At 36.4% G+C, this 16,528-nt stretch overlaps 2 protein-coding genes across 3 annotated transcripts; one reads left to right on the top strand and one right to left on the bottom strand.

The window, feature by feature from the left end:
- Positions 1-2,125: 2,125 nt before the first annotated feature.
- LOC117617077 (GATA transcription factor 4-like) lies at positions 2,126-3,515 on the bottom strand. The gene is made up of 2 exons (XM_034346327.1): positions 2,927-3,515; positions 2,126-2,812 (listed from the first exon to the last, which is right to left on the bottom strand). Exons 1-2 carry the CDS (start codon positions 3,158-3,160, stop codon positions 2,288-2,290), a joined length of 759 nt encoding a protein of 252 aa, XP_034202218.1. The 5' UTR covers positions 3,161-3,515; the 3' UTR covers positions 2,126-2,287.
- Positions 3,516-12,580: 9,065 nt separating this feature from the next.
- Positions 12,581-16,528, top strand: LOC117619242 (probable plastid-lipid-associated protein 11, chloroplastic). 2 transcript variants are annotated; one of them, XM_034349155.1, is made up of 4 exons: positions 12,581-13,099; positions 13,239-13,304; positions 14,645-14,795; positions 16,407-16,528. In XM_034349155.1, exons 1-3 carry the CDS (start codon positions 12,642-12,644, stop codon positions 14,742-14,744), a joined length of 624 nt encoding a protein of 207 aa, XP_034205046.1. In that variant the 5' UTR covers positions 12,581-12,641; the 3' UTR covers positions 14,745-14,795; positions 16,407-16,528. The 2 variants fall into 2 exon arrangements, with proteins under 2 accessions (XP_034205046.1, XP_034205045.1); XM_034349154.1 differs by lacking the exon at positions 16,407-16,528 and adding an exon at positions 15,783-16,341.

Here is a 16,528-nt window from a genome sequence, read left to right as displayed (position 1 = left end):
AATCTGGTAAATTCAGCACATTTCTTCCTGGACATGAGGTTCCAGGACAGTTCAGTGACAGAAGTGAAGGATCCTCAGTATCTTTTACTGTGCCTCCTTTACTTCCTAATCTTCAGATTCGAGGCTTGAACATCTTCACTGTCTACACAGGGTATTTCAACGGCTATTCCTATAGCTTACCTAATCCACCACTTCTCAGAGTCTGTAATAAGACAAAGGGTCTGAAGTGGATCTATGCACCATCATGCCATGGTGTTCCTTACGATGAAAACCAAGTGATGTGGTTAAGTCATTGGAAGTTGGGAAGTGGATTGGAAAGCGGCGATGAAGTGAGTGTTTCAGTGTTTATGAAACCTTCGTTTCGGGTGAAAGAATGCGGCATCCAGCTTGTATACGAGCAAGAGGATGAGATGAGTACCCAACACAACACTATAGTTCCTAGTTATTTATCTGCCATTGGTAGGGATTCGTCAGAATTTATTCCAGGAACATACTACTTAGGGGATGTACCTTTTTTCAGACTAACTAGAGAAGATGTTTTGGGTTGGAAAAAGGAAGTTTGGTTCAATGACATCTCTAGAGACTCTGATGCTATTTGTACCACCAGTTTGTCATCCTGCACTCTCTGTACGTAATGCCTTTAAACAAAATGATAAAATACTAATTTTAGAGTGTAAGATGATAATGTGGGAGGGGGAATATATAGCAGCTGCCTTTACTTTGTTGATAGTTAGACACTCCATGAAATGAAACACATGCAAATTCATCCTCATTCACTTTAAAGAATTTAATTCCTCTGATGTCCTATGTATGGTGTGTGTTTGTTTTGTTTTCTAGACAAAGAAGAAATACAGCAGGGTGAGGAATCGCTTGCCCTGGTAGCAGCAGCTGAAACATTAGTAGAAGCAGAGAGGGCAAGCAGAGGAAACAAGATTCTCATTGTGACTGCAGTCTTCTTTCTCTTCCTTTCTCTAATCTCTTTTCCTTCTCTCTCTTTCCTACTTTATCTGAATAGGCGATCAATCTTGGTGGGGGGTTTATTTGTTTGTATGTTTTTGTTAATTATCTGCTGATAAATTGGCTTATAAGAGTTTATCTGCCTTCATCATGCCCTTCTTGTCATACGTTTCAATGAACAACCAAACTCAGTTTTGAAAACCACCCAATTTCAAGACAGAAAGCAGCTTGCAACAACCCCATATCTCATGCAGGAAAAAAAAAATCAGACACAGAAGAACTTATAAGTCCTTGCAAGTTACAACCAGAAAAGGAAAAAAGAAAAAGCCCTTGGAAGCAGGGAGTTCAGAAATTGCTAGTCTCCCCTGTAAAGAGATGAAGATATCTCTGATGTTGTTAGCAAAATAAACTCTGCAAACTTTGCTGCGTAGTGCTGTAACTTGTATGACCACAAATTTCCCAGATTTCTACCTGTTCTGTTCTGCTCACTAATTTCTGCAATGTATGGAGCCTTGTGCTCCAAGAAATCTATGCATTGGCATAAATTGGTAGGCCATCTGTGCTGGGCTGGGCTTTTGCTATCTGACCCGAAAGACTGATTTGACACAAGGCCAGTGAGTTGTCATGAATTTGGAACTTTTGAGCGGCACATGCACTTGTATTTTTAAAATTCTGAGATGCATTTATGGCAGTCATAAAAATTGTACTAACATTTGATATTTGATTTCATCCATCCCCTTCAGTTTTTCAAACTAAGCTAAACTAAGCTAAGCTTGACTTCTTGTAAGCTCGATTTTCGTTCGATTCGGACAACTGTCGCTAGTATAACTCTTTATCGCTAGTACAACTCTTTTGTATATGCTAATGCCGTCAAATTACTCAACAACCCTATGATCCAAGCCTTCCCTTCTATCAAACGAAATGTGAAAAGAAGTGTGGTTGTGTGAAGATTGAAGAATATTTGGTCAGCCTCATCTGCCACTTCATCACGTGCCATTCATTCCCCCAACCCCATCACGCCCGCCATGTTTTAAGAAAAAGGAGAGAGAGATAGCATTGCATTTGAATTGGTAGTTGAAAGTTGAAACCCCCATAATTAAACCCTCTCCCACCGGCCCACCCCAAATCCATTTATTAAAATTCTAATAATTTTACCCCGCTCACAGAAAAATAAATAAATACATTTATAAATTATACGCAAAAACAAAAAACTTTTCCATTTTTTATAAAATTAACCAAAAGTAAGTGGAAAATATTGATGATGTTCATGCCCATCCAAATTTCACATTCATTGACCCGTCAACTGAGACACTGACACGTACATGACACCTCAGCACACTTGATACTCATCCCGGTGAAGATAGAATTGCTGCTTCGGCTGGTGTTGCTCTTCGGGTTGCTGCTGCTGAGAAGCCTCTTTCTGGCGACGGAGCTCCAGAACCTTCCGATGCGAGTTGGAGTGCTGAGTCAGCACGAACGTTGGGCTTGCTGCGGGTCGGTACTCGGGCACGAGCCGACCCGACTTGAATCGGACACCACAAGCGTTGCACAGCGTCTTGGGGCCCATTGGACCCGCCCGCCACTGCGGCGTCTTCTCCGAGGCGCAGTGCGCGCACCGGCGCGGCTTGGAGGGCGACGGAGAAGCTTCCGATGGCTCTCTCTTGGGCTTCGCCCGTGAGTCGCTGGGCTCGGGTGGGCCATCCCATTTTGAGCGATTGGTGCGAACCCGGCTCGGAAACAAGGACGACGTGTCGTTTGGGAAGGACGCGGAGCCGAAGACGTTGGTGGTGGGGAAGTCGGTGAAGGAGTCGTCCACGAAGCGCGACAACCACTCCAATTCCGCCACGTCATCACTCTAATTCAACCCCAAATAAAATAAAAGAAACCCAAATTATAATAGAATTAAAGAAAACAAAAGGGGAAAATTGAAGTGTAAAAGAGAAGGGGAAAAGAAAATGTGGGCAATTACGGGTACACAGAGGTCGTTGGTGAAGTCGGTGGCGGCGGTGGGGTTGAAGACGGTGGAGCTGACGTGGAGGTGCGGAGGTGGCGGCGGAGGGTGGAGGTCAATGGAGTCGGTGGAGGAAGTGGAGGAAGAGAAAAGGTCGTCGTTTGACAGGTCGAGAAGGTCGTCAATGGGAAAGTAGTCTTGCTGTTGTTGGGCTGAGGAAGCAGATGCTCCTCCTCCGTACACGTCCTCCATTATTGTTCTTTACTAATTTGCAGAGAGTCAGAGTAAAAAAGCTGAGTGATTTTAAAGAAATGGGTTTGTGGGTTCTCTCTGGCTCTCTCAGCTCTGTTCTTAGAGAGAGCGAGAGAGAGAGAAGAATGAAGGTTGATATATTGATGGAAGAGGGAGCAGAGGAACGTGCAGAGAGAGAGAGAGAGAGAGAGAGAGAGAGAGAAATGAGTGTTTTAAATTTGGGGTTTTTTTTCTTTTGTCTGAGCAGAGAGCAGGGCAGTGCAGAGAGAGCAGCAGAAAGCACACTAGTGCTGCCCAGTACAACACACCAGCAGTGCTTCTACAACCCTCCAAACCCCAGTATGGATAAATAAAATGGCTTTTGCTATTTTATTTATTTATTTATGGTGATGATGATGATGATGCTAATATGGAAACAGCCAAGTGTATGGTGGGTTTCATGCAATCATGAACACGTGGCTACTCATGCAACCCATGTATAACACTACCTAGGGGTGGGCACTCAAACCGGCAAACCAGAAATCCGAGCCGAACCACACCGAACCAAACCGGAAAAAAACCGAGTTGACCAAAAAGTCAAAAACCGGTCAAAAATCGAACCGGACCGGTTTGGACCGGATTCGGATCCGGTTCCATGTCTTCAAAAACCGAACCGGGCCGAACCGAACCGGTGAAACTAAAAAAATATATAATTTCAATATATATTTATATTTAATGCTATATTTTTAATTTCATTTTAAAAAAACCTAATATTTATCCAAGTTCAATGTCAAAATATCTCTCTTTTCTCACTTTAATATTTATTAATTATATGAAATTGAATAATTTGTTAATTTTCAAGTAAAAAAAATAATATTTCAGTTGAGAATTGTATTACAAAACAATTTAAAAAAATAATTTTTATAATCCGGTTCAAAACCGAACCGGAACCGAAACCGGACCGAAACCGGTTCAAACCGAACCGGACGATTTTTGAATTTTTTTAATTAAAACCGAACCGAACCAAACCGCATGAATAATATCGGATCGGTTCTAATTTGAGGCAAAAACCGGTCCAAACCGAACCGTGCCCACCCCTAACACTACCCATTTACAGTTGTACACAGCAGTAAGGCTATAAGCTAGAGGGGTAACCTGAATTGCAGTGCAAGTTGTGCATTCATAATAGTGAACATTATACATTTTAATGTCTGTTGTTGGATTAGTTTAATTTTTTAGATTCGTGTAACAGATAAGCGAAATCATGTTTATTTAACGGTGATTAACGTGGTGGTAATGCTCGTCACTGATTAAAAGTGTTGAGTAAAAATACTATCTTTATAATAAGGTGAAAAATATTGTCAACTTAAAACAAACCTTATCAAGGAATTGAGCTGTAAGCACAAACTGGATTGATGGAGATTGAGTCCATCAATTTATACTTGAAAGAGCAACATTTGTTCCACAAGGAAGAAAGCTTCAAAAGTTCCATAAACAAATATAGGGCATTGACACCTTGTACTTGTAGCAGTCTGTTTCTCATAGGTTTCGAGCTGACTTGGTTCTCAATTAATCTGAAAATGATAAGGTGGGTGGTAGCTTAAAAACACAAGTAATTGGATAAACAAGAACTTAATAAGGGCAAGTCAATTTATTTATACCAGCTCAGACTGAAGATACATGGGAATTTCCCTCAAGTCAAACTGGACACTTGGTTCGAAGCTTATTCCAGTCCCTAAATTGATGCAAACTATCAATGATCAATATTGGTAGTGCCAAAAAAATAAGTAAATAATTGGTAAGCACAACAAAAGAAAATTTTAAGTGAATTATTGGATATAATCTCTCAGTTTACAGAGAGCGTATTTTTACTTACTATTTTAACTTAAGATATATCATCACCACCATTCACGTGTTCATATGTATAACCATAATTCCATAAATATAAAGTTAAAAATTAATTATGGTTATACCTATGAATGCGTGTCAAGTATTAAGAAGGGTTGTTGTGAAAATACACATTTGGTTAAAGTTGTGAGAAAAATATTTGATACGTATGTAAAAAAAAAAAGTAATCTCAATAAATTTTGCACATTATATGCATAAACATAAATCAAATTCTAACATTTATATGCACGTAAGTTGGAAAACTAATGAACTTGAAATTTAGAGATTTGAAATATATAGTTCCTCACGTGCAATTGCTTTTTAAAATAGACAGGTTATGCGATTACTTATTATACAAGATGAAATTTGTCCTCAAGTGCTTTTTCTTTTTCAATGTACTATTTTAAGATAGAGGATTGGAGGCCAAGAAATACTAATTTAAGATGCATTTTCTGATGAACCTGACCCCTGAGATGCTAAAATTAATAACTGCATAATAATTTTGAACGTCTTTTCTTTTTATATATATAATAATAATAAAAAGATGTGTTTTGAAAATTGAATAGGTGTAGTGTAGAAGCCTACAAGGTTAAGAGATATATATATATATATGAGGAAGCTAGGATTCTTAGTATAGAAGGGCCAAAATTTCAAAATCACTTTTATTAAGTTTTTCATCTTCAATGAGAGGGCCATCATTAATCTAATTGCAATAATTGTATTGCTATATTATATATTTTATAATATATTATAAGAGATTAATAATTAAGTGGAGGGGCAGGACCATGATAGACCTGGCTGTAGCTCCGCCCTTATGTAGGTGAGGGTCGGGACAGAGGACATAAATGAGAAATGGACACCCCCGGGGTTGGGTGGCCTTTATAATGCGAAAGGAGGACTGGAAGGAAGAGAAGAGAAGACGTGAAGAAAATTAGATTTTTTATTTATAAATATTTTAATTATCCCTATCTGACGCCACCCCACTACCTCTCTTCACTTCTAGTATTACTTGACCATGGATATGGACATGCATGGCCACCACCGACAGCTATTCCCAGCTGTCAATATCGTTTCTTCTTATTTTATACTATCTTTCATTTTAAAAATATGGGCTTGTCTAATATAGATCTCTACATTTTCTATTTCTTAAATATATAGGCATTACTCTATAAATCTATTTATAAAACTTAATTTTAAATTTAAATGACTAGTATGATATAAGATGTCGTAGTATTCCTATGTTTTTACATTGTTGCCACCAAATTTCATGTTTTATTTATAATTTATTTCAAGCATTTTATTAACTGCCATAAATATAAATATATTATTTAAATACAATATAGGTATATTAGTTACCCAAAAAAGTATTTAAAAAACTAAGTCAATTATTTTGTAATTGAAATTTCTGTACATTTTTTAAAAATTTAAAATAGGTACACAATAATTTATGGAAAATATAGGTACAGTATTTACCCATTGGTAAATTATTTTACAATATACCTATAAATGTGTATCGGTACATTATTTGGAGAGGAAAAACAGGTTCATTTATAAAAATACGTACATTGTTTTACTAGGTACATTATTAGAGAAAAAAATAGGTACATTATTTGGAGAGAGAAAATGGGTTCATTTAAACAAATGGTACTTTATTTAGATAAAAAATGGTACATTATTTAGAGGAAAAAATAGGTACATTATTTAGAGAAAAAATAGGTTCATTTAAAAAAAAAATGTATTTTTCATAAAATAAACAATAAATAGATTATCAAAAATATTTTTCAACATAATTATAATGTACACTATTATTCATAAAACTATAATAAAATAGATTACTAGTAATATAATTCATAAAAGGAAAACAATAACAACAAAATTAATAAATAAACCAAAACGTTAATCACATGTAGATTACTAATGAGAGCATTTTTGCTCATCAATTTAACCCAAGGTGTGCCCTCATCACTCTTTTCAACATTTGACACGTGTCTATTAACATAACTATAATTGCATGAATACAAAAGTAAAAAGTTAACTATGGTTATGTCAAGGAACATGTGTCAAGTGTTGAGAATTGTGGTGATGGTACACATTAGGTTAAAGTGGTTAGCAAAAATATTTCCGATTACTAATACGTTAATGTTGAATTTAATATTTAATTTCAAACAAGTTTCTAAATTAATTCCTACGTCCATTACAACAATTTGAATATCTTTTCAAATCCAACGTGTGTCATTAATTACACTCTCACATAACACGTTAACTTGTAAATATGGATAGTTTTGGAATCTGAAAAATAGAATAAATCAGATTTTAAGCTAGATTAGGTAACTTGCTTACTTGAATCCTAGTCATTAGTTTTTATTTGAAAAAAAATGGGTAATTTAAATAGAAAAATAAAAGAAATGGTTGTAGGTGATTAAAAATGAATTTTGTGGGTCTAAGCTCAATTTACAATCCATGTAAATATTATTCTAGAGAGAATCTAACATGTTATGTTATTATACTGTAATATGATATTGGGAAGAAGGAAGTCGAACCTAAGACCTAATATGTATGGATAAATACTCTTAACAACTGAATTCTTACTAAATAACTAAATTGTTATAATTCAAATCATAATCTACTTGATTAATGATCTAAACAATAAAGAAGTGAACATCACTTCTACAAAATAATTTGTTTTCAAAGTTTATTAATATTTACATAAACGAATGTTTGGAACAGTCGCCCACATGTGTATGTGACCTTTGTTAAATTTCAAAGAAAAACATGTCAGCGGTCCACTACTAGCAACACCAATATTATCATCAACTAAACCACCTATATAGTCTAATAAATGTAAAATTTTATCACAAAAAATCTCGATACTATTAATAATAGAACCACTCACTCATTATATATTTTAATTTATTTAATCAAGAAAAAAAGGATCTCTTGCATTAGTTAATGGAAGTCCCCCAAAAAACGCGATTATTACTTGCATATTTTTCTTAAGAGAACATCTACAATTGATGGATCTCCAAATGCGGGAGACAATGAACACTTCCCTATATAAATATGTGGGATTTAATAAAAAGGATAGGCTTCATCAGCAACCACGTGTTGGAAGCAGAAGGTGGCGGTGGTGGAGGCCCACCATTTTGATATTGGGGGTTGCATGGGAAAAACCAAAGATTTTGCACAAGAAAGACTACCAAGCCGTACGGTGCGCCACTTGTTATGAGGAAAGTACGTCCCCCTTTTTCCTTTCCTTTTGTTTTGATTGATTCCTAATCTGACGTGATTCTCTTGATACATCACATTACTTTCGAGAGGAAAGGCTTTTGAATATCCACCCTGGATTTTCCTACGCGTCACCCTCATCTTCATGCGAAATGTTGCATTACCTTAATTAATTTTAAGAGTGGCATCTAGTATAAGAGAAGGATTTCGACACCGCACGTTTGTGGGTGATTTTTGATCGTTGATCAATTTTGAAATTTTTTTCACATATATTGTATCAATGTTTGATATTCGTTTTCTTTTTCTCTAAACAGACATTAAATTTAGAGCGTATTTCTTTACTCTTTTTCTTTTTTCTTTCGCGTAATCTTCTTTTATCTCCAATAGTGAATCACAGATAAATTTCCACGCAAATCATCATCCTTTCTTTGTGCTCCCTCTTTACCTTTCCATATGAATTCCCTTGATAATATCATCAACCATGCTCTATAATATTGGTAGGAAATTAAATTAAGATATAGCAAGCTTTTGGGACTTTTGGTCTTAGCGAGAGAGATGCCTCGAATCACGTGACATATATGACAGCAAAAATGGTGATCCCGATATTTAACGCATTTTCTTTTCTCAAAGTAACCCACCACACTGCATGCATGTGCATGCTCATGTGCTCATTAATCCTGATTAATTAAAAAACAATTCAATTAATTATTTAATTAATGGCGTCAAATGATCCATCATCATATATTTCTGCCAATCCCCCGTATATATTCTCTGGACAAGTGATTCTGATTCTCTCAATTTTCAAATGAAATTAATTAATTTAGAAAATAAAAATAATAATAATAATAATCAAGTTACGAAAAAAAAAGGGTATATTAATTTGGGCTATGTCGGTGGATATGGGCTGTGGGCCAGGCTCGCATCACTTAATAATAAGTGAGATATCGGCTTTGGGCACGTGTTCTGCGTCCTTGATAGGAGACACTTCTCTGGTCAGACGGCCCTTCTGCATGCAAACTTTGGACTTTGTTCTTCTTCTGTGTTTCGTTTCCATTGTTTGTAATGGCATCCGGGGGTGTATTTTTGGGGGGTGTAAAGTCATTTTTTAATATATTTTTTAATATTTTTAGGGGGTGTAAATATAATTTTTGCTCTAATGATAAACGATGTAAATCTAAAAATATAAATATTTTTTTCTATTTTTTCTCTACTTTTCTCAGTTGGGTCCCACCTGCAAGAAATATAAAAAAAGATGTACAATTGCTTCTAAATTTACATATCATGGTGGTGATGTAATTATACATTCATTTACACCCCCCATTACGAGTGATTCCGATCACAACAGGTGTATATTTAATACACCCCCTGTGGATGCTCTAAGACTTCAATATATGTATATTTTTTGAAGTTATAGTTTCTGCAATGGGCTTAAAAGGGTTCAAAAAATTTCAGTTATAAGAAGAATCCCCAAACTCCAACATTTTTGTGTGTGTGTGTATATATAAATCTTTATATCAGTTGTTTTTTCATTCGGATGTCTAGACATTATTATTGTGTGGACGTCATTATAAAAGGAGAGAAAAGAGAAACAGATAGTAGAAAATATCTGACGTCCGCATTATAACAACATCCGAATGTACGGCATAGAAGAACAATTTAAAGAATAATAAGCATAATTTCCTCTTAACTTTGCGATGTTATAGACTTGTATTGTGTCACTTGATCAACATAATGTGTTTACTTATTTGTATTTAAGTTCGATTATACTTTCGACTATCGTTTATTAAAAAATAAAACAAAAAACTCTGATATTGTGTTGGCTTGGCATCAATTGCTAAAAGTTTTTGTTAAAAAGATAACTAAATGAAGTTATGAAGGAGGTAATCTTGCCCAAAACCTCATAACAAAGAAGAAGCTCTTAAATAGATTATCTGAATATGTTTGATTAGACAATAAAAAAATCATATTAATTCTTCTAATAGTCGTGAAATGGCTGATAAATGAAAAAAAGGGTCATGAAATGGGGGACGCCACGTGACTTGGTGAGTCCGTACAATAACTAGCGAGGCATTGGAACGTATGGCTTTGTAGAACTCACATGCCTTGGAGTTTATATTGTATTATAATACAAAGAAAGATCACCAATTCACAATCATGATCCTCTGTGTGATCACATGGATTTCAGAGTTTAGGGTGAGTTCTTCCGTCTCTATCTGCTATGCTAAGGATAATATTTGTTATGAGAAAAGTAAACTCTTAACTAGTTTAAGAGAGAGAACTCCTAGCCCCACCCCAAAAAGGGAGTGGTGACTACCATGAGTTTGGTCCCATCTTCTTCTTTTTTTACTTTTCTCTCATCATCCTCCCCTTCACATCCTCTTTGCTCCCCCTTCCAGCTTCATCTTCTTCTCTATTTCGTTGACTCGTTTATGACATAATTCTATAATAGATTTATGAGGATCTATCATTTTCAGTGTATGTACTCTATTTGTCGAAGAGGAAAGTTGATTGGTACAAATTTGTTATCTTTTAGTGCTTGCGGACAATGAGTTGCTTTTGTAAAAACGAGGTTGCAATCCGACTGGTTTAGTTTCCTTATTTTTGGGATAAGTCGCACAAACTCTCTTGGGTTTTCTCTTTTGTAAGAGTTTTTCACTTCTCTTTTGTGAGAGTTTTTATTTGTATCGTTATGACTTGGTTTTTCCAAGCTTTATCTCTTTTCGATTGTTATGAGTTTACAATCTTAATTGGGATGCCTATTAGGAATGGCAAAAATTCCGGCGGGGCCGGGTCCCCGTCGGGTCCCCGACCCTAATGGGGGGAGATTTCGGGGCCAAATGGTTATCGGGTATTGGGATCTCCAAACTTAAAAAATCCCCGACGGGTATGGGGAGGGGATGATATTGGCGTCCCCATCCCCGAATCCGACCCGAAAATATATATGTTTATATTTAAATAAATAAATATATAATTATAATATTTATGTTTAACCCTAAGTTAACCTCTCTCTCCTAATTCTTCCTAATATTTTTTAGAATTTCATATTGATGTGATTTTGAATAGTTGAGTTGAACTTTATAGTTAATTTGGATGTGTTGAATGATAATTTAATATGAAACTTAATGTTAAAATATATGATAAATATTTTTTGTGCAAAAAAAAATCGGGGATTAGGGGTGGGTAGGGGGGATAGTCCCCAGACGGGAACGGGGACGGGGATTCCCCGAAACCTATTAAACAGGGATTGGTTCGGGGATGGGGGCGGGGATGGAGAGCGGGGACGGGGATGGTATTGTCATATCCGGCCCCTACCCGGCCCGTTGCCATCCCTAATGCCTATGCCAGAGTTGCATGATTATTAGTGGATGCACAACAGGTTCTCTTAATGTTGAGTTTGGATTTCTCTGTAATTTTAATGGCCCTTTGTGGTTAATGGCTTATTTGACTAAATTATGAATACAATCCCACAATTTCTCAACAACAAAAATACTAGTTTAATAAAGACCATTAGATCTTCTATAGAAAAAAATACCATTAGATATGCAACTATTCTTTTTCTATATTTACTAAAAATGAAAGTATGCAACTTGTAAGGAATTTGTCGCTTAATAAAGAGTAATGCTACACACACCAAATTTATTCACCAAGTTTTTGTTAGTCCACTAATTTGTAATTCTGTCATTTATATTCAAATATCTAACAGATCATTTGATGGATAAACCATGCGGAAAAAAACTTGGTGCTTCTAGTATTACTACTCCTAGAGTAGATTACTAACTCTTATGCTGAAAATTACTGTACAAATTTGTAAAGTCAGACTGATTTTTGTTGCGTGTCTTTCTCTTTGAATCAAAACCTCTATTTGTAAGAAACAATGCTTATTCTCTTGTAGTCCAAGAGGGTGTTTTGAGTTTTGTTAAGGGATCGAGTTGAAGAATTCTCATTACTACATCACGATTCCTAAACTCATTTACTGATTGTATATATGAATTAGGCCAGTTAGTTAGGACAGTGATCCGGCCTACTTCCTCCCAAATTTGAATCCTCCTGTAGATTAGATTGATTGTATCAACAAAACAAAAAAACCATTTCTGGGCTGGCCTGATCAGTATTAATCCATCAACTCCATTCAGACCGGACCATGGAAAATTTAGCGATCTATCTGGGCCGGACCATACAAAATTGAAAAGATTTTAGCTTTCCTTAGAGTTTTGAAGCCCTTGTAAAAAATTCGTCATTTTTTAAATAAGAATTCCTAATTATTTCCAACCTTTCAAGTTTCAACCGCCAATTATCCAGTTGACAAAAACTCAACTACCAGTACCAGCCAGGAACTCGAAAGCTCAAAACTTCAACACCATTCCCTCTCTCACAAAAACCCCAAATTCAAATGGCCACGTGTCTCCCGTTCGGCACCATCCCCTTCAAACCCCACTCCCCCCGCCCCGCTAAGATCACCTGCTCCTCCACGACAGCCCAATCACAGCTCGCCAAGCAGCACCTCCTCAGCCTCATCTCCGATCAGGACCGAGGCCTCAAGACCCAGAACAACCCCTTAAAGCTCACCTCAATCGTCAGCGCCATCGACGACTTGGCTGCTCTGGGAAAAGATAGTATCACCACCGGCGGGTCGCTGTCGGCCACTTGGCGGCTGCTCTGGACGACAGAGAAGGAGCAGCTCTTCATCATCCAGAACGCTTCCTTGTTCGGCACGCTAACCGGCGACGTTTTGCAGGTCATCGATGTTGAGCAAAGGGTTCTCAACAATGTCATCACTTTTCCTCCAGATGGGGTCTTCTTCGTCCGCTCTGATATCGCCGTCGCTTCAAAGCAGAGAGTCAATTTTAAGTATGCACTGGTATTTCGTACTAGTATGAACCAAAAAATAATTAAAAAAATTGAAACTTTGGGAATTTTTCTTTTTCTCTGTATTAATTTTTATGTTTTGGTGTGTTGCTTTGTAATTAGTGACGTTGGGTTGTGCTAGATTTACAAGTGCGGTTCTACGAGGGAAGGATTGGGAGATTCCATTGCCACCGTTTGGGCAGGGTTGGTGAGTTCTTTTGCTTTATTTTGTGATATTAACAAATACCCAAGTGATTGCTGGTTTTGTTTGTGTAGTTAGAAATGTTAAAATTGACTTACAGAGATAATTTGCCTCTGTTTATCAATTCCTTTATAATTTCATCTTCAATGTCTCTGTTTATGTAAGCTATTAGCTTGTTTCCTTGCTTTGTTCTGTTAAATTATATGAGAGTGGACTTATAAGTGCATTCTGGTATTTTTCTACCCTTTTGAAACAAATGGGAAATAGCAATGACAGGCCATAGTCTATAGAGGTGGTATAACTTTCTGCCTTTCTATCCCTCACTTTCCATGATTTAAACCCAAGAACTCCTCAATAAAGGGGGAACATAATCACTTAGTTGCAAGTGCCAATGATTGGAAATCTTTAGGATTCTTCCTGCTAACAATAGGTTATTCTCATCACTGCTCACCTCCCGGTGAAATTTCTATTTATGAAAGCTGCACTTCCTTTAAATTTTGTGACAATGTCTGAACTGAATTCCCACAAGTTTCTTGGTTTGCTTGGAATGAGCCCTCTTTAATTTTCTCTATTTTTAATTATTTTGAGGTGCAGCATAGAACTGTTTTGAAAAGAGAGGCTTACTCTGTAATTTGGGATTTAACTACTAAAGGAGCATGCTTGTCCATCTAGCTTATTATGTAGGAAGTGAGCTTGCTTATTATCTGAGCGTGCCATGTGCTTGAAACCAGCCTCAAATATCAGATGAATATAAACTAACTTGAGCCCTGCCCTATTTGTTTCAGGCCTATTCCTTGATATCAGAATCAAATGTTGGCTTGTAGAAGCAATTTTAAATACTATTTGTTAAGGATTATCAATAATTTCTTTAGGTCGTTGGTTTAAGTAGCATGACTAATTTTGGAATTCAGCTTATTGTCCGGCAGAGAGTTGCTAAACTTTGGGTTTTTTTTTTCAAGACCATAGATTGTAGGGAAATAACTTTATTCATAATTGTTCAGGCTTGATTTTCTCTCACAAGGCAGTAATATATCTTCCCCTAATCGGTGATATCTTGTTGATTGTCTTGTGCACCTGGTTTCTTCCAGAATATTCATCATTTCTCTTTCTCCTGCAAGAAAACTGCTGATTCAACTTTTTAGTTGTCTATCTTTCAAAACTAGAAATGAGAAAACTTTGCAGTCTGCCTTAGTTCTCTAACTTCTATTTACCCTTGAAAGACAGGAACGCAACACCTGTGATAGGAAATATTATCTACCGGAACAACAGGAATACAGCTTGACATGTACAGTTTTGAGGCTTCACTACTAATGTCCTTCTCATTTGTCTAACCTGTTACATTTTAGGTTTGACACTGTGTACCTTGATGATGAGATTCGAGTTGTGAAGGATATCAGAGGAGACTATTTGGTCGTGGACCGCGCTCCCTATGCTTGGAAAGAATGAAGAAGAAAATGTTTGCTACTGACTTCATTGTTGCTATTGGTGCGACATAATGTGAGTTCACTTATTCAAAAGCCATTTATTTGATTAAACCCTAATAGTGTTGTTCTTTATCTGAATGTTACTACTTTCTCATAATTTTCCAGATCTGATCTGTTTGCATAACTTTGGTTTGTTATCCCTAAGAAAACTAGATGATGCTGTACCTTCCGTTAAATTTGCATATGATATTTCATCAATCCACAATCCTGTCAATTCCCCCATTTTATAAGTCTGGATATAGGCTTAACCATTCCATTTTCTGTGAATTTTCCTATCTCATGCCTATATTTTGTAAAATTATGGGATCATAATTTCTGAAGAGCCAAAGTTACGTACTATCTAGTAAGATTGGAAATGACACGATTACCACAACAGATTTGGAACTTTGAAGAAAACAATTGTTTCAAGAAGTCAAAATGATGAATTCCAGACCTTTCCACCGCTATTTGTTTTACATTTATCCCATACTACTTGAGGTTGCTACATGAATTTATTCTGTCATTCAACTCTAGTTCTCGAAATGTTGTTCGGTTGAGTAATATCAAATCCCTTGATACCCATTGAACCAAATAGTCCTGCAATCATTTTCATGGTTGCACATCGTCAAATCCAACTAGGTCACCTTTCCCTCATTAAGGGTACTTTTAACTTCATACAAACACATTTATTTCTCATTTATTTGATTGATGAGAAACACAATCATAGGATATTTTATTAATCCTGTAAAAAATGGTATAAATTACAATTTACAGAGGACAAACTGTCCCTCCAATCTGAAAAAGTAGCAAAAGGAAAGAATGGAATGTCACTAAATATCTCTCACTTCATTTTGCTCATGGTGTTGGTTGAAAATCATGTAGCTTGTTCGAGACCGGCATTCTCTACACATTGTCTAGGATTTTACTCATGGTGTTAATTAGATCATTTTCCCTCTCCTTCCTCCTCTTTGATTTATTCATAAGTCTTTGATATAATGCATCTGCTATTTACCATGAACAGACTGATGAGACTTGTTGAATGTGGAGCCTGAGATAATCTTGTTTAAAGTCCCACCTCAAAAGCCACTTCCTCACCCAATAAAATAAAGAGAAGACTCTAGAGATGATGCAATCGTAGGCAAGAGCAAAAGGGGATATGAGGGATATGGGGAGGAAGGAGATGATCAGCAAAGCAATATAAAATAGTGGAGATCACAATTCTATGATTACGCACTAATAGGCGTGCCTGCAATTTTTGTCTCCCATGGCTTTGGATCATCACTCATTCACTTATAATCGTATATACATACATATATTATGTGGCTTGGGATTCAGCAAATCTTGTCTATGATTTCCCATCTCCTTTTTCAAAATTGTACTTGGGTAAGTTGCTGTGATTTACAACACAACAGCAAAGTGGATGAATCTTTTTGGCTTAGCTTTAGCGGCAAAGTATCCTAATAAGAGCTCGATTAAAAAGAAAAAGGAAAAACACTATCAAGGGCACAAAGATGGGATAAAAGTCCCCAATTTTACAATTTTCTTTTCTGTTTTTGCTGAAGTGTGAATTTGATTTACACAGATGAGTTCTGCTACCAATTTATCTGTATTTATCTGTATTGTTTGCGCTTTTTCATCTGGATAGATTCGTTGTTGGGAATTCTTGCACGACAAGTGGTACACAAAATCTGGGCCGTACCCTAGCCGACCTGAACCAAATCCAGTGAGCCCCGCGATTGGGTCGGTTGTGAAACACATTCACGGGTA

This window comes from Prunus dulcis, chromosome 2 (assembly GCF_902201215.1).
Source record: "Prunus dulcis chromosome 2, ALMONDv2, whole genome shotgun sequence".
Lineage (NCBI taxonomy): Eukaryota > Viridiplantae > Streptophyta > Magnoliopsida > Rosales > Rosaceae > Prunus > Prunus dulcis.
This window is presented reverse-complemented; position numbering and strand designations above follow the sequence as displayed.

Bases quoted from the DNA above. Each gene is read 5' to 3' on its own strand.
- LOC117617077 (XM_034346327.1), bottom strand. From the start codon at position 3,160: ATGGAGGACGTGTACGGAGGAGGAGCATCTGCTTCCTCAGCCCAACAA. The intron at 2,813-2,926 runs GTAATTGCCCAC...GGGTTGAATTAG, and splicing joins CCAACGACCTCTGTGTACCC to AGTGATGACGTGGCGGAATT.
- LOC117619242 (XM_034349155.1), top strand. From the start codon at position 12,642: ATGGCCACGTGTCTCCCGTTCGGCACCATCCCCTTCAAACCCCACTCC. The intron at 13,100-13,238 runs GTATGCACTGGT...GGGTTGTGCTAG, and splicing joins AAGCAGAGAGTCAATTTTAA to ATTTACAAGTGCGGTTCTAC. The intron at 13,305-14,644 runs GTGAGTTCTTTT...GTTACATTTTAG, and splicing joins CCACCGTTTGGGCAGGGTTG to GTTTGACACTGTGTACCTTG.